At 38.2% G+C, this 19,161-nt stretch overlaps 1 protein-coding gene across 11 annotated transcripts in view; it reads right to left on the bottom strand.

Moving 5' to 3' along the window:
• Positions 1 to 19,161, bottom strand: part of RUFY3 (RUN and FYVE domain containing 3) — an 80,232-nt gene that overhangs the window by 32,212 nt on the left and 28,859 nt on the right. For 2 of the 11 annotated variants that reach the window (XM_007086922.3, XM_015539650.2), the window contains exon 2: positions 14,818 to 14,871. The exons of 8 other annotated variants lie outside the window; for them this stretch is intronic. In XM_007086922.3, the coding sequence (XP_007086984.2) occupies positions 14,818 to 14,871 (54 nt within the window). Of the gene's footprint in view, positions 1 to 14,817; positions 14,872 to 15,695; positions 15,724 to 19,161 lie in introns of those variants that run through there. One more of the 11 variants, XM_042984412.1, reaches the window with a different exon arrangement.

Below are 19,161 nucleotides of genomic sequence, written 5' to 3' on the forward strand. Positions count from 1 at the left end.
CGTGACCTGGCTGAAGTCGGACGCCCAACCGACTGCGCCACCCAGGCGCCCCTAAAATGTTTTTATATTAGGTCAAGTATCCTCTTTCTATGGAATCAAATGCAAATTTTATATAAATTTTAAGGCTAAGATACTAGATGCGATATTAATGTAAAATTTGAGACACACCGTATACAAGTCTAATACAATTTCTTCTGCCACTGGATGTGGAAAAGTTTGAGAGTCTGTGTAAACGTACTGTAATAAGAACACTAACAAAAGTATACACAGGATATTATGAGAATATGCACAGAAGAAAGCTACCTGACCTGGCTCCCTTTTTCCTTCAAAAGAACTTTTTCTTAAGTTTATTGATTTATTTTGAGAGAGACAGAGACAATGTGAGTAGGGCGAGGGCTGCCAGCACAGAGCCTGATGCACGGCTTGAACCCACGAAACTGTGAGATCATGATCTGAGCTGAAACCAAGAGTCAGATGCTTAACCGACTGAGCCACCCAGATGCCCCTTCCCTTCAAATTTAAAGGGCAGGTATGTATATATTAAGTTCTCAGAGATGAGGCTATTTGGTTTTAAAAAAATATTTATTTATTTTGAGAGAGAGAGTGAGAAAGAGAGAAAGTGAGAGACAGTGGTGAGGGGCAGAAAAAGAGGGAGAGAGAGAATTCTAAGCAGGCTCCATGCTGTCAGCGCAGAACCTGATTCGGGGCTCAAACTCACAAACCGTGGCTTGAAGTCACAAACTGTGAGATCATGACCTAAGCCGAAATCAAGAGTCAGATGCTCAACTGACTAAGCCACCCAGGCACCTTGAGACTGTTTTTTTTTTTCTCCAGCTAATAAAATGTTTTTAGTCACTCTGTAGCATTTTAAGAAAATTAAGAAATACATATTAACATGGCTAATTCTGAACACTGTACTGAAGGTGAAAGAATGCAATTAAAGAAGATAAACAAATTGGAGACATACAACCTGTGAAAGAGTGGGTCAAACATTACTCCTCTCACACGTTCTGATTCTACACCCAGAAAATCAAACAAAATATGCAAAAAAATATAATTCATTAAGGTAACAGTGTACAAAATTAATATACAGACATTATTAGGTGCCATACACATCAGTAACAGAGGGTGAGACTTTTGAGTTCAGTCTTTTTTTTTTTCTTTTTTTTTAATGTTTATTTATTTTTGAGACAGAGAGAGACAGAGTATGAACAGGGGAGGGGTAGAGAGAGAGGGAGACACAGAATCTGAAGCAGGCTCCAGGCTCTGAGCTGTCAGCACAGAGCCCGACGCGGGGCTCGAACTCACAGAGTGTGAGATCATGACCTGAGCCGAAGTCGGAAGCTCAACCGACTGAGACACCCAGGCACCCCAATTGAGTTCAGTCTTAAAGGACAGAAAGACATTGGTTTGGCAAAGAGCTGGGAAGGGAGCAGAATGGAAGGAACAGCTGGGGCAAAGGCACTGAAGAATGAAAAGAACTTGGCACATTAAGAAAAACAAAATGGAAAAAGTGCCATAGTTTATGGTACATATGAGTAAATGCTGTGAAATGAGATGAGGGAAATAGGTAAAAGAGAGACTGCTGAGGATCTTTGTTAAGGAGTATGGATTTTACTTTATCAGTAAAGAGTTTAATGAGAGGTGTGATGTCACGGATTTGAATCTTATTTATTTTTTAAAGTTTTATTTATTTAAGTAATCTGTACACCCAACACGGGGCTTGAACTCATGACCCCAAGATCAAGAGTCACATGCTCTTCCGCCTGAACCAGCTAGGCGCCCCACAGATATGAATTTTAGAGAAGCCATTGTCACAGCCACATGGAAGACAAACTGGAAGGGTGTTAGAACTCAACGCTGTGGAGCAAGTAAGGGTCTCCTGCAATAGTTGGGGAGAGAAACAATAAGGGAAGAGCCGTCGGAGCTGTGGGGAGAAGAGGGAATTAATTAGCTCTGGGGGCTGTTCTAGGGGTAGAATGTCAGGATTTCAGGACTTGATGACCACTTAGATGTGAGAGGAGGAGGAGGAAGAATGGAGAGTAATTTTCTAGTTTTGGTGAATAGATGGGTAGGGGTACAAAGCACCATGGTGGGGAACACACCAGGAGCAGTGGACTAAAGAAACTACAGAAATGACTATAGTTACAATAATCAACTATATTAATTGATTTTCAAACCAAAGTTCTTTCAAGAATATGTGTATGTTTATTATAGGTCTTCAAGACTGCTAATTTCTATATGAGGAAATATTAATGAACTTTACAGAGTAATGAGGCTCATTTAGTTAATAGTGATGACAAAAGTGAATCCAAAGTCACATAACTAAGAGTGACACTGAGTCACACTGTTCTGCAAACCCATCATCTGACCAAGACCCCATTCCATCTCTTTAGTGAAATGACTAATGTTCATACGGAGAAATCTTGAAATATTTTAAGAATAATTGAAGAAAATTAAGTTATACTTAACATATATTAATATTAAGTATGTTATATTGTACCCAATTCTGGGTAAGTTGGGAATAATTTGTATGTAACACAAGCAGTTACTCTTTAGAATTTCCTGGTTATTTGACAGATCAAAAATTTAGACTATATGAGAAACAAAAGTTGCCATACAGAGATTTTCAAAAGATACCTAAGAACATTAACATGAGATTAAAAACGACAAAATAACAAAGATATAAAGAGGAAAGCTTACTGTGTTCACAATGTTTGAAGGCCAATAATTCCTAAATAAATCTATTTTCAACCTTTTCTGTAATATTTCTTTTTTTAACGTATTTATTATTATTTTTTAAGTGTTTTATTTATTTTTCAGAGAGCACGCAAGTGGGGGAGGGGCAGAGAGAGAAGGGGACAGAGGATCCAAAGCGGGCTCCGCACTGACAGCAGCAAGCCCAATGCAGGGCTCAAACCCACAAACCGCGAAATCATGACCTGAGCTAGACAGACACTCAACCAACTGAGCCACCCAGGTACCCCTGTACTATTTCTTAAAAACTGGGCATAGAATTGCCAGTCCTTGATAGTGAACAAATTACTGAAAGCACTAGAAGATCTTATAATAAAACACAATTTGACTATTCTAATGACACTTGAGAATCATGAACTTTGACTCAATCCTCATTTAAAAATAATCAATAGATGGGGTACCTGGGTGGCTCAGTCAGTTAAGCGTCCAACTCTTGGTTTCAGTTCAGGTCATGATCTCATGGTTTGTTCCAACCCCATGTTGGGCTCTGCGCTGACAGCGTGGGGTCTGTTTGGGATTCTCTCTCTCTGTCCCTCCCCTCGCTCACTTTAATAAATAAGTTCTCCAAATAAATAAGTAAACCTAAATAGTATTAAAAAAATAATCAATAGATGGGGTGTCTGGTTGGCTCTGTCGGTAGAGCATGCAACTCTTGATCTCCGGGTTGTAAGTTTGAACCCCATGCTGGGTGTAGAGATTAACTTAGAAATAAAATCTTTTTAGGGTGGCTGAGTCGGTTAAATGTCCAACTTCAGCTCAGGTCATGATCTCATGGTTCCAGCCCCAGGTCGGGCTCTGTGCTGACGGCTCAGAGCCTGGAGCCTGCCTCACATTCTGTGTCTCCATCTTTCTCTCTCTCTGCCCCTCCCCCACTCATGCTCTGTCTCTTTCTCTCTCTCTCTCAAAAATAAATAAAAACATTAAAAAAATCTTTTCAAAAATGTAAAAATAATCAAGAGTCTTAGGACCCTTAGATTATCTATGTACCCATATCTATCTATTCTCCTTAATGCCATTCCAAATACCATACAAAATTCTACTCGAGTAATAAAGAGGAAGTACACTTGAGTAACATTTTGTCTGGTTGAAATCTTAAAGACGTTAGTCAAGAAAATTTAACAACAAATTTGTTTATCCTTATTGCTACCTTTCCTTGGTAATAGCGTAATCAAAGATGTGCTTCACTAAAATCCATCCTTATTATCAGGAACACTATATCCACCCACTACTCTTAATCTGTTTGATATTAATCACTTCTTTGTACCAATTAACTTATGACACCAGGCAAGGAGTCTCATTTCTTTGGGGCTTCAATATCCTCATCTGTGAAATGAGGGTTAAGCTTGTTCAGTAATTCTTTTATCTGGTGGAAACAACACACACCCATATCGATCCTAATGACTCCCTGCAGCACCAATTTTCAAGGGGTCGGGGGAGTATATTATTAACTCTGGAATGGAGAGAAAAAACAGGTTTTGGAAAACCCCACAAATGACCCTGATACCAAATGAACTAGATCCTTGCCACTGCACATGTAGCCCTGGCATCAAAATTGGCATCACCTGGAAGCTTTTGGAAATGGGAGGCCTTAGGCTCCAATGGTACCACTGAATCAGGTTCTGCACTTTAACTCGACCCGAGGTGATCTATATATGCATTAAAGTTTGACAAGGCACTGACCTACATGACTCTTCCAGCTCTAGCATAACTTAATTCCAGCTCTAGCATAACTTAATTCCATGATTTCACAGAAGCTTCCTCAAAGGGCAACCAGTAAACACATATACCAGTGGAAAGCCCCAGGAAGAAGGGGTAATAAAAGATTAGAACAGAAATAAACAGCACATTAAAGTACTGAGAAAATCAATGAAACCTGAAGTTGGTTCTTTGATAAGATCAACTGACAAATATTTAGCTTGATTGACCAATAGAAAAAGAGAGAAGACTTAAATTGCTAAACTGAGGAATGAAGAGGAGACATTATTGTTGACCTTACAGAAACAAAAAGGATTGGAAGGGAATACTACTGACAACTGTATGCCAAAATATTAGACAACCTAGACAAAATGAACAATTTCTAACAAAGATACAGATCACCAAAACTGACTTAAGAAACAGAAAATCCATAACAGGTAAAGATACGGAATTTGTCAGTAAAAAAAACATCCCACAGAGGTGCCTCGGTGGCTTAGTCAATTGAGCATCTGAGTCTTGATTTCGGCTCCGGTCATGATCCCAGGGTCGTGGAATCAAGCCTCACATCAGTCTCAACATGGGCACTCTCTATCTTCCTTTGTCCTTCTCCCCTGCTCTCTCTCTCTCTCTCTCTCTTTAAAAACAAAACAAAACAAGAAAAAAAAAAATCCCACAGAGAAGAAGCTGGAACCAGAGGGCTTCATTATTGAAATCTATCAGACATTCAAAAAAATAAAGAATGAAAATAACCCTTCATAAACAATTCTAAAAAACTGGAAGATGGAACATTTCCCATTTCATTCTATGAAACCAATTATTACCTTGGATCAAAATCAGGCAACTATATATAAAAAAAACTATAGATTAATAAATACCTCTTATGAATATAGATGCAAAACCCTCAACAAAGTACTTACAAACCAAATCTAGCAACATATAAAAAGGATTATACAACATGACCAAATGGTTTTTTAAATGACACCAAAAGTGGGGCACCTGTGTGGCTCAGTCGGTTAAGCGTCTGACTTTGGCTCAGGTCACGATCTCATGGTTCAAGGGTTTGAGTCCCACATTGGGCTCTGTGCTCATAGCTCAGAGCCTGGAGCCTGCCTCACATTCTGTGTGTCTCTCTCTCTGCCCCTTCCCCACTTGTGCTCGCTCTTGCTCTCTCTCTCTCAAAAATAAGTAAATACTAAAAAAAAATAATAAATGACTCCAAAAGCACAGCAACAGAAAAAACAAACAACTGGATTTTATAAAAATTAAAAAAATTTGTGCTTCAAAGGATATCATTAAAAAGTGAAAAGAGAGCCTACAGAATGGGAGAAAAAAATCACATTATATCCAATATCTAGAATATACAAAGAATTCTTACAATTCAACAAAAGACAACCCAGTAAAAAAGAATGGGCAAAGGATTTGAACATTTTTTTCAGAGAAGATATACATATAAATGGCAAACAAGTACATGAAATAATGCTCATTGGGAAAATGCAAATCAAAAACACAATGAGATACCACTTCACATTCACTAAGATGGATGTAATAAAAAATTTTTTTTTAAAGGAAAATAACAAGTGTTGACAAGAACGTGGAGAAATTGGAACCCTAGTTCACTATTGGCAGGAATGTAAAATGGTACAGCTGCTTTGGAAAACAGTCTGGCAGTTCCCCAAAGGTTAAACCATAGTCACCAATATGACCCAGCAATTCCCCTTTTAGGTGTATAACCAAAAGAAGGGAAAACACATGTCCATATAAAACATATAAAGTTGCATGTTCATAGCAACTTTACTCATAATAGTCTAAACATGGAAATAGTACAAATGTCCATCAATTGATGAATGGAGAAATAAAATGTGGTATGTTCAATGAAATGTCATTCACAGCAATAAAAAGGAATGAGGTACTGATACATGCCATGTTATGTATGAACCTTGAAAACACCATGCTGAATGTAAGAAGCCAGGCACTAAAGGCCCCATGTTTAATGACCATTCACATGAAATGTCCAGAACAGGCAAATCTATAGAAACAGAAAGTGGGTGAGTAGTTGCCAGGACCTGGGGGAAAGAGGGATAGGAACTCAATGGTAATAGGTATGTATAGGGTTTTTTTTTTTTTGTAGGGTGATGAGAAGGAGAAGGCTCAGTAGCTCAGCACTGGTCTTGTATAAGGTGATGAGAATATTCCGGTAGTCGTGATGGAGGTACAACTTTATAAATATAGTAACTACTAAATGATACAGCTGAGAGTGGTGACTCTTATGGTATGTGAATTATATCTCAATAAGGCAGTTCTTTCAAAAAACTAGAAACTTGCTGGAGGGGAGGGGGGCAGGGGGATGAGTTAAATAGGTAATGGGTATTAAGGAGAAAACTTGTTTTGATGAGCACGGGGTGCTGTATGTAAGTGATGAGTCACTAAATTCTTCACCTGAAACTTACTGTTACACTCTATGTTAACAAACAAGAATTTAAGTAGCAACTTGGAAAGAAAAAACAAACAAATAAATAAAATTAGGAAGACAATAGCAGTATTAAAAAATTAAAAAATAAAAAAACTAGAGACTTAAGATATATAATAATGTATATTATGTATGGATCCTGATTTGAATAAACCAATTAAAAAGAGACATTTAAGACAAGCAACCTTTGAAAATGAGCTGAATAAATAGTAGGTACTATTAAGAAATTATTGTTAATATCGAAGTGCTTACAAGTGGTAAGGAATACTGTTTGGAGTTTTCTTTAAAATGCAGATCTTCTGGGGCACCTGAGTGGCTCAGTCGGTTGAGCATCTGACTTCAGCTTGGGTCATGATCTCATGGTTAATGGGTTTGAGCCCCGCATCGGGCTCTGTGCTGACAGCTCAGAGCCTGAAGCCTGCTTTGGATTCTGTCTCCCTCGCTCTCTGCACCTCCCCCGCTCATGCTCTGTCTCTGTCCCTCAAAAATAAATAAATGTTAAAAAAAAATTTAAAAAATAAAAATAAAAAAATACAGATCTTCTTCAAGATACGATGGGGTTACATCCCAACCAACGCATTTTCCATTGAAAATATCATAAATTAACACCTAACCTTTAACAGACCTAGCCTACCTTAAACATACTCAGTCACATCAGCCTAGAGGTGGGCAAAATCATCTAACAAAAGCCTATTTTATCACAAAGTGTTGAATACCCCATGTCATTTATTAAATACTGTACTGAGAGTGAAAAATGAATGGCTGTATGGCACAGGATGGTTTTAAGTGTATCAGATGTTTACCTTGTGACTGCATGGCTTGACTGGGAGCCACATTTCTCTGCTATTACCCACCGTCATGGGAAAGCTTGGGAAAAGGTGAAAATTCACAATGTGAAGTATGGTTTCTACTGAATGAATATCCCTTTCACACCACCATAAAGTAAAAAAGTCATAAGTTGGGGGTTGTAAGTACTCCAGGAACAAAAATATGGAAATTGATGAAATAAGATCAGCAAATATTGACAATTATTAAAGCTGGGTGATGGCAACTTTAGGCTTCATTACTCTATGTAGTTGAAAACTTCCATAATTAAAAATAAAAAAGAGGTTCTGTTTTCTTTTGCTTCAGGTCAAGGTTTAACTGCCAACCTCCAATGAGAAGACTACCTTTATACTGTTTTCCCATCTCTGAAAATAACCAAAACCCCCTTCTGATTGGCATTAATACTGAACTGAATGATCTTATTTGGTGATTTAATGTTTCCAAACCATTCTTTTATATACTATCACTCATTCTTGATAAGGCATTGTGAACTTTATATGTATATCCTGAACAAAGAGCTCCTAAAACCCTTAAAATTTCCTAAGTGATAAGAGCCATAGAAACATCTTTTGTTATATGTGGTTTTTGTCCCTGACTCCTGAAATAGCTCCAGAGTTAAGGGTAAAAGAAGCATTTTTGGAAAGTCCCTAAGGATGGGGGCTGGTTACCCAGGAGCAATAGCCATGTGATTAAAGGGTTGGAAGTTTCAGCTGTGCCCCACCCCCCAACTCCAGGGAGGGGAGAGGGGCTGAAGATTGAGTTCAGTCATCAATGACCAATAATTTAATCAATCAGGCCTATATAATGAAACTTGCATAAAAATCCTAACCAAAAGGGATGAGACAGCCACTGGGTTGGTGGACACACTGAGGTGCTAGGAGGGTGAAGCACCCAGAGAGAGTATGGAACCTCTGCGCTCCTTCCCACACACTTAGCCCTATGCACCTCTTCCACCTGGCTGTCCTTGAGTTGTATTCTTTTGTAATACACCATAATCTAGCAAGTAAACTCTCTTCCTGAGGCCTGAGCCATTCTGGCAAATTATCAAACTTTATGAGAGGGTCACAAGAACCTCTGATTTAGACCTAGTTGGTCAGAAGCAGAGGTGATAACCTGGCCTAGCAATTAGCATCTGAAATGAGGGGGCACCTTGTAGGAGTAACCTCCTAACCCGTGGAGTCTGCACTAACTCCAGGTAGATGGTGTCAGAATTGAACTGATGCTAGCGAATTGGTTGGTGTGGGAAAATCCCCCGCATAATTGGTGTCAGAAGTAGTGTGAGCAGTAAAGGAAAAGTGTTTTTCTTTTAGGCATCCACTATCTTTAATGTTTAAAAGATGTCCATTTACATACACTCTTTTCCAAGAGTTTCCTATGAAAATGCACTGGTTTCTTCTTCATTAGGCTCCCATATCATAATATAATCAATTTTTGTTTTGGGAGCTTCCCGAACTCAACACCACAGAAGAATACCTAGAAAATTTCCGGGAACATTCATAAGTTAGGACAACAGTCAGTCGTCTCTGTTTTGAGGCAACATAAGAAATTTAGGAGATAAGTACAAACCCAAAAGTTCCTTGCTTTGCTCAGCTTATTCCATAGAAATAGTTTAAATGTTGAGGGCACCACTGTGACTTAGGACAGCTAGAGCTCTGATCTAGAAGAGTTAGATCTCCATTTCTCACATTCCCTGACACTGGGGAAATTTCTCATTTCTTTATATTTTACCTGTAAAATGTTGGGAGAGACAATCCTCCTTGGCCCTCTTGTGCCATTACACATCTTTACTGGGTTGTATCAAGACTGCAACAAGACCGGGGCACCTGGGTGGCTCAGTCGGTTAAGCGGCCGACTTCGGCTCAGGTCATGATCTCACGGTCCGTGAGTTCAAGCCCCGCGTCGGGCTCTGTGCTGACAGCTCAGAGCCTGGAGCCCGTTTCAGATTCTGTGTCTCCCTCTCTCTCTGACCCTCCCCTGCTCATGCTCTCTCTCTGTCTCAAAAATAAATAAGCGTTAAAAAAAAAAAATTAAAAAAAAAAAAAAAAAGACTGCAACAAGACCTTGACCACTCTTTTATCTGGGTCATCTGTCAGGGCTGTTTATGCAGCTGATAGTCATGAGAGGTGAGGCTTTCTTACTGCTTCCTATAAAAGCAATGGGTTCTCCAAAGTCAGTGTTCCTCAGCTGCAACACCCACCCACCACATGCAGAGCATCTTGCTGAGCCTTATGGTGTCTACTAGGTGGGACTTTTGTGCAAGACACCAGCATGCTGATGTTCAGGCTGTTTGCAGCATTATGAGTAATAAAGTCCTTTGTCTCCCACTAGGAGTCTTGTATCTTTTGCCAGTATCTAGGAACAGAATCAGACTAATTTTTCAGCTTGTAAGTAGGGTAAACTCCAGACCTGACCAAAAACCTGGAATAATCTCGATCTTTAGGTTAATGCCGGGAATACTGTACACCTGTGTCCCAAATGAGACACCACTAAATACTGTAGGATTTGAGGAAGACCCTCAAGGTGAAATCACAGAAAACATGGAAGAATGCATTCCAAAAGGTGGGAATGGGTGTGTGAAATGAGGTAAAGAGAATTGGAATGGCATGGGGAGAGCTGGCAAGCACGCGAAAGGCAGTCAGGTGACAGAGGTCTCTAAAAGCAGACAGGTAATGAAACAGGTAATGAGAACCACTCTAGGTTTTGAGCAGAGAGGTGGTGTAATCAAAACTTTGAAGATGATGAGTCTGAGAGGATTATGCACAGTGAATTTGGGCGGGGGGAAGAGGACCAAAACTGCCTACCATGAAGGACTGTACCAGTTAAGGAAACAGAACAGTCACAAACAGCCAAAGTTTTTGCCCCGTGAGACTGGAAATGAAAATGAAAAAACTGAGTAACTATTTGGGGGTAAGGGGTAAAATCAGGTTGGTTTCAGATATGGTAAAGGACATTTATGTGGAAGTATTCTCAACATATTTTTTCATCACATAGCTGTAAATACAAATTAAAGTTTGAGGTTGGATAATCAATAGCATAGGGATAATAGTGGCAATTATTAGATGCTTTCACCAGAGGAGATGGTTTATACAGAAACAGAAGGATAAAGGGTTAGTTGCCCAGCCTTTGGAGGATGACAATAATTGTATGCAGGAAACAGAATCTAAAATAGAGCCATTTCAGGAAGAGCTCTCCTTCTTAGAGCTTAGTACCTACAGCAACTTTCAAACTAAAGGTCACACTCCTTAGTGGAGTATAAAATTGATTTACTATGTCTCACCATAGTAAGGTCATGTATTGATACATGTTCTAGAGGTCATGTTCTAGGTACATACAAATAAATGATGTATGTACTGAGTTTTGATGAAAACATATTTTTACAGTGGGTTTTAAGTCAAATAGGTTTGAACTCTGGTGTAGTGGTCAAGGGCACAAGCTTTGGAGTGAGCCTGTGGGAGTTTGAACTCTAGTTGAATTCTACCCTGTGCGATCCTGGGAAAGTTTATCTCTTTTTTCTCTGCACTTTTTTTTGAGATAATTGTTGATTCACATGCAGTTCTAAAAATTGTAGTGGTTGTGTGTACCCTTAACCTAGTTCCCCCAAATGTAACACTTTGCAAAAACTAGAGTACATTATCATAACCAGAATACTCATATTGAATCACAGTTAAGACACACAACGTTGCCATCAACACAAGGATCCCTCCCTTTTAAAGTCAAACTCACTTTCCTCCAGCCCCCTACCCTCTCCTAACCCTTGGCAACTACTATTTTCCACTTCTATACTTTTGTCATTTCAAGAATATTATATAAACGTAATCACACAGTATGTAACTTTTTATATTGGCGTTTTTTTCCCCACTCAGCATAATTCCTTATATCCATCCAAGTTGTTGGGTGTATCAATAGCTTGTTCCTTTTTATTGCTGAGCAGTATTCCACCTGGCAATTTTCTTCATGGGATAGGCCTCACTTTCCTCATTTATAAAACAATACTAGGGTTTTGAAGACTAAACAAATTAGTATGTTTTAAATATTTAGAAATGCTTGGGACATGCTAAGAATAAAACATTGTTAGTGATTAAAATTATTATGGTTTTCCATAAATATAAGTGCAACAATTTTATTTAAAATAAACCTTTACTCAATGACTATGTGACACAGTGTTACATGCTAAGAATATCTCTTAGATATGTTCCTTCCATTTTTCACGATGGCGGACATTAAGTCTTAACCCAAAAGAAAATGTCAAGGAACCAGTAAGCAATCTTGATCAAATAGTATTTCACAAAGGTGTATCATTTCCCTAATTCAAGTAACATCCCAACTATTTCAATGCTCAGATAGATGGGCAATAACCTGGACAAATGCAAATTCACTGAATCCATTTAAGAGGCTGGTAATGAGTACAGAAAGGAATTTAATATTTGAGAAACTAAAGATAGTAAATTATCCGCTTTTATTATTTCATTTAATCTTCATAATTTTTTCGTGAGTTTCCAAACTTTTAGACACAAATTAATAGTATATAATGAGATGGGATGCCAGATGATTGATCAGTGTTGTAAGCAAGATACATTTTCATCCTCAGAAGACATTTCATATTCTGTTAGACAGGAGTGACAGACACACTGAATGTAAAACCAACAACCATCACTGTAAGAAATCAGTTTGCCAGAAGAAACTTCAATCTTGACAAAATTTAAAACAAAACAAAACCCAAAAGCTAATAGTTCTAATCTGCAACCTCCTAGAGTTTGTTATGTTAAAAAGCAAATTTTCAGGAGGCTGGAGGCCACTGTTAACACTTCATCTATTAAAAAGTCAACTGTTATGACACATCCATAATAACAGATAAGAGACAGAATTGAAACAGTTCAGCGGTAAAGGTCTCCTGAAAAGATCTACATACATCTCAGCTTTCTCAGATCTGAAACCAGAACCCACCCCAGGCTCTGAGTTGCTAACTCTGTTACATGTGGGTAATACTCTTTAACTCATGTTTATTCTTGTAACAAGCACTTTTATAAAAACTCTTGTTATGTAATAACATAGTAAAACTCTAGCATTTTACATAACTGAAATGAGGCAAGAGAAGTAGAAAATGATAATAAAAAAGACAGGGATGAATGACTCAAAAAAGTTAATGAGTAAAGCCCCTTCCCTTCCACCATTCTGATTGTCATTTTTTTTTTTTTTAAACTCCATTCCAGATAGACTTTTCTGTAAATACGTTCTTGACCAACATTACCATACACTACATGACTGGTAATTTACTACTATCATCAAAGTATTGAGACAGTTCACATCTTCTGGGCTTTTTATGTGCTATACTGTTACAATTCACCTCATTTCCCTTTCTGATTTCACCTGTGGCAATCATTCACAAAAATTCCCGCAAAAACAAGATGAAAAAGAGGAGGCTGACTCTCACAGTAGGCTTGATTCTTTCAGTAGTACACTGTATTAAAGAAATGGAATTTTGTCAGGTTGACTCCTAGGGAAGAAGTATGCAGCATTTTTTTTTTTTTTAGTACCTAGTCTATTAAAGGAATCGAAACCTCATACCTGTGTGGTGCCTGGTAAATAATAGTAATAGCAACTAACATAATAGTAAACGCTACTCACTGAATGAATCAACACCCTCCTCTTTGTTTTTCGTTGTCTGTGAACTGTCAATCAACTAGGTAATACTGATTTGCTTTTTCATCGAATTATATGTAACTGGTTATATTAAAAGATGGAATAAAGACATAGTTTGACTGTGGGAAATGAGGTGAAACTCATAATAATTTACTCATTTAAAGTAAAGTGAAGAAGAAACTACTGGGCATCAGTAGAGACAGAATGCCTTAGTCTTGTCTGGTGTGACCAAATGGACTGAGTACAGTACCACCCCAGATCTCACATGGACACCAAGAAGTTTAAGACAACCTCTGTTCAAGGATATTACACTTGAACTAGGACGATAAACACAAAAAGGAGAGAACAAGTAAAAAGCCTTAAGCTCCAAGTTCTGAAGAACTTGAGTGAATGGAGAAATGAACGTGGGCCACAGCTGTCGAGGAGCACTTCCTTCCTGGAGCACGCATCTAGGCTAGAGGGCGGTGCCCCAAGCACAGCGGGGCGCAGGGCAGGTAAGGGAGAAGGGGAGTAAGTGCTCCGGGTGGAATGCTGCAGGTACAAGGCAGGAGAGGAGGCTGACGGCACTCAAGGCACTCAAGGCACTCAGGCACAGGCAATGAAAAGGCCAGTCTGCGCGCAGGGCCAGTCTCCTGTGTGTGCTAGGAGAGTGTGTGCTGAAGCTGGGGGACGTTTAGTGCCCAGGCAAAGTGGGAGAATGTAAATGACAGAGTGCAGTGGAGCCAAACTTCAATTTTTCTATTTTTATTATAAAATATATAAATTACCTTGAGCTCCCTAAAGTTTGGTGCCGATTTCAGAAGAAACGATTGGTTTAGGGAAACTTCATATATTGGAGCATATGTGCTACTTTTGAAAGTAATTCCACTGGAAAGTAATGCTAATACGGGACCAAGATGAAAGCGCTTCATGTTATGGAAATCTACAAATCAGAACAACATTCCAGACTGGATACTTCAGATTCCTGGGATTGGTTTGTTTTTGGCCACTGTGGAATTCACAGAAATATATTTTTTCACAAATGATAAAAACATGTGTTTACATCTTCCCAACAAATGAAAAAACAGCCTAGAAAAATTTGATATAATTTTGAAATAAAGTCCCCTTAAAACATTTATTATTAGGATATTTAACAAATATCCTAAAGGAACAGCATAAACATATATGCTTTACTTGGAACCATAAGGATAAAGATTTTAAGTGCAAGACTCTGAAAACCCTAATCCTGTACAAATGAAGTACCTGTATGGAAAATGTAGCAAATATTTTTATTACTCCAATTATTGCCATGGGAAATAAAACCTAAAGCTGACAGTCTCGCTTATGGAAAACAATCAAAAGGTGGTTAGAGATTAATAAAAAAAATAAAAAAGAAAGAAATAAAGAAAGAAAAGAAAGGAAAAAAAGCTGAAAGATGTTGGTGTGGCACGCACCTTCTGTATCATCGCGCATTTGCTCCACCAAATCTGTCAAATCCTCCCAAGAGTCTTTGCAAACGGCAAAAAGAAAGGAAAAGAAAGATAAAATGTCATGCAAGCCAAGAAAGAAAAGTGCTATTAAAAACAAGGTTTCAAAAGGATAACTGAAAGGGAGATTTCCTAGAATTCTTTCAGCTTAACCCAGAGATTAACAGTGAAAACGGCTGGAAATACTCCTGAGAAGGGGTAGGACTCTAAGCAGAGACATCGACTACGACTATTAAATTTGTTTCAAAGCTAAAATCATTTCAAAGTTTCTAACAAAAGGAAACAAGGATTCATATCCCATAAGAAATAACAGATTTTTTTCCACTGAAAAGCAAGATTAGGCTCTTTGTATTTTAAGCGCACACATTGGCCTCATTCAACGTTTGTTTTGACCACTTCAGTGGAGCTGGAAAATATGTGGAATGCTTTTTAGAATCAGGCCAAATATGATACAAACTAGTGACTTTTCTTAAAATAACCAAAGAAAAGTCCAAATACCTCTCTCAAAACCCTCCACCCATACAGTTCTTCCCCAAACCAAAAATAAAGGAAAAGATGCTGCTTTGAAGACAGACAAAATAAATCATTTATAATTCAATACAGATGTGCCTTCAGTTAAAAGTATAGTACTCTCTCCTTTTTCTATAAATTCAATATTCCTGTACACAGAATATTCCATGTGAGGGAGAAGGACAGGAAAGAATGCGAAGATTACAAATATAATAGGTACTTCTGTGTCTTAAAGCTGTAAGATGACTTTGGAAATAAGAGAACCTATAGAAATTTTTCAAAAAGTACACCAGCTTCATCGTTCAGTAATTCTGAAGCTATTATATTGTACACACCTGCAATATTCATATTCAAACTCACAAAATCAGGTGAATTTTGTGCGTGTAAACAGCAGCAAATAAAGGGACATTCTCAGAGGATGAAGCATAACAAAAATGAAAATGGGCACGATAAGCCTTCCGTCTTGAAAAATGTATCACAGAAACCAGCACAGGATCTGAAGCAACAAGTGGGAATCACCATTTAGGAAAGGAATTTATCATTTGTCCTGCTTTTTCACTAGTTTATTATATCATCACTGTAATTCTTCAATACAACTGGTTAATTTCTAGCTCTGCTGTGGTATAGTGGTTATTCAAGTGGGCTGTAAGGGCACATTCTAGTTAAATAAATAAATATATGATCACTTATCCTACAAAGATGTGTAAAAAACATACAGGTATGTAAAAAATTTCAGTTTAAATTCAGAAAACAGGGAAGCGGATGAGGATGTAATATGTGATTATGTTGATATTGTGATGTTGTGATTATGATAATATGTTGATATGTGATTAAAGTAGCAATTTTTGAAAACTATACATAGATTGTTGGTTAGGTCAGACATGGGGACAGGCAATGTAAGAAGAATGCAAGTATCTGTAACCTTTTACACTTGTACTGTCTCCCGATTAAAAAGTTTAGAAATTAATAATTAGAAAACCAAGCGCAGATGTAGGGCACAGGCAAATAGGATTAAATCCCTAACTTGCATCAACACCCCAAGGAAGTCACCTTACAAAGGGAGGCAGGAGAGCACAGTTCTGAGAGCAGATTCAGGATCACTGGGGCTGGCATCCCAGCTCCACCCCTACTCGCCCTATGACCTTGTCCCTGTACTTCATGTCTCTTTCCTCAGTTTCCTCATTCTGGAAAACAGGGACAAGAACAGTACCTATCTGACAACACTGTTGTGAGGAGCAAACGAGTAACACACGCCAAGTCCTTCATGTTAATATTTTCCAGCCAAATATATTTTGAAATTCAGATTATTTTTTTAATTTTAGAAAGGCAAAATGGTAAATACCGAGGCCCAAGACCCCCCACAAAACCATGCAGAACTAGCAGGCTCCGGGGCAGCACTTCACAATCAAGCACATTAATATTTCTGCAGGAAATAAATGAATGTTCAAATTAAATAGGATAAATAAAGACTATAAATAACCTCAAATAAATTCAGGTCATGTCTTAGCACCAAATGAATTCAGGCGAATTTATGAAAAATGCTCTTGTTTTTCAGAGCGTTTTTGGATTCTGCAATTGTGTACATGTATGTGCAAAGCACTTCGTGTTTCATATAGAAAAAGCATAATATAAGTGCTAGTTACTATTATTTTATAGTAAATTAGTGCTAAAATACATTACATATAGATATATTTCCATATATCACTTTCAATATCCTGACAATATGCTACAGATTTATATTACGTAGGATTATAGGTTTATAAGAATGTACTTCTTAAAAAAATTTTTTTTTAATGTTTGTTTATTTTTGAGAGACAGAGACAGAGTGTGAGCAGGGCTGGGGCAGAGAGCGAGGGAGAGACAGAATCTGAAGCAGGCTCCAGGCTGTGAGCTGTCAGCACAGAGCCCGATGCAGGGCTTAAACTCACAAACTGCCAGATCATGACCGGAGCTGGAGTCGACGCCTACCGACCGAACCACCCAGGCGCCCCAATAAGAATGTACTCTTAACCATCACATTAGTTTACAGACTTGCTATGCTGACCTTGTGAAAGTCAGCAAGGTGAATGTTACCATTTATCCTTCATTTTCTTCACCTAGAAACTGTATTTGTCACCTAATAAAATAAAAGTACCTAATTATCGAAATGAAATATAAAGATCCTCTGAGATTCGTGCACAGAAGAGCTCTGGAAAGTGAATTTCTAGGTAGGAATGGTTGGTGAGTACAAGGGACCTCTCTGACTTTCCCCTTCCATGTCCCATCTACAAGTTTCCCAGTCTACTCTGACCAGACATATTTTCTGTTTTGTTTTTAAAACAAAAAAGTTCTGAGTATCAGGGTGATGGAATCAATTTAAAAGAGCCCTCCTCCCCTGAAAGATAAAAGGCGTGTTTTCTCCTTCTAAAGTTGTTCTCCCCTTACCTCAGCACGCTCAGGATTTCATTGCAATAAAGAATGGATACTGTGCTGTTCTTTTACATTCCTCAAAGAAGGATTTACAAAATATTTTAAAAATTATGCTATCTGGAATATGTTCAAATTGTCAAAACAACAATGAAAGTGTCTAATACATGAATCAAAGAAAGTACTAGCATGGATAACTCTGGTCTTTTCGCCAGAACGTTTCATTTTTCTAGGGATTATACTTTGTTACTCTCAGCATGTTTTTGCCTGATCTAAAAATCTATGGTAACTTTAATTTGTGTCATAATAATACATATTCACAAGTTTCAGAGAGTGGTAACCTAAAGGTTTGCTAGTTGCTCCAGAAGATAGTCCTGAATTAAAATCTTGCTATAGATAATGCATAATTCAGAGTTGTACCAGTCAGAACTATGTCAAATGTACACCGTAAATGTTAAAGTAAATAGTAAAGGGAGCTTCCAAGGTTACTCTGGCTAAACAGACAGCCTCATTCCCACTCAGAACACTGATTCCTTATGAGTGCATAGCTTAGAAATGCCAAGTGGACTGTCACTGTGTGTGGTGCCCTAAGTCTGGTAATGAAACATCAGGACCACCACACCACTCTAAATGCTTGGATTACATGGTTAAAAATGGTGCACCTAACAGATTCAGGAGAAGCATGTGAACAAAGACATTTTCTAAAGTCAAGAAATAAGAGACAAGGCTGGAAGTGTACGAGGGCCCCGAATTAAGGAAGCATAGCTGATCTGAGGTTTAATGAACTATTTTCTTGGCTATCGTTCTGTTTCAAGTCTAAGAATGAGTAAGTCAGCAAACTAATATATATGGCACTATAAATAACTAATTAGCAAGTACCGTAAAATATTTGCTCTTACAGAACATGGTGACTCAATGGCAGTGGCTGTGTGGCCTGGTAGGAGGGACCTTGGCTTTGGTACTGATATATATTTGGGGTAGGACCACTGCTCTCACAAAGCCTTGGGCCCTGTGTAGTTCCATCTTTTTTCTCTGATGTAGGAAGCAGCTGAAGCTCCTTCTCTCCTGAGAAATGCTTGAATGTGCTCAAAGTGCCTCACCATTGTTTATGTATCCAGGGCTGTGAGATCTCTCTTCTTGATAGATTCTTTTTCCAGGAGTCTTATAACTATGGACAACAAAGTTACAGCCAAGTTTAGAGAAATATGTAACCAAGTTACATTGTCTCCTTGATGCTAGGTGACTCTGATTTAGAGTGTTATTTTTAAAAAGCTTATTAGTTTCTTGGGGGAAAGCATTCTTGAAGACCCAACTACTGATCATAAAGCACTCTTCAATGGACTGTTATGAAAATGAAAGCTAACTCATTTAAAGTACTTAGCACACCTTAGATTC

The sequence above is a fragment of the Panthera tigris genome, chromosome B1, assembly GCF_018350195.1.
Source record: "Panthera tigris isolate Pti1 chromosome B1, P.tigris_Pti1_mat1.1, whole genome shotgun sequence".
Taxonomy (NCBI): domain Eukaryota; kingdom Metazoa; phylum Chordata; class Mammalia; order Carnivora; family Felidae; genus Panthera; species Panthera tigris.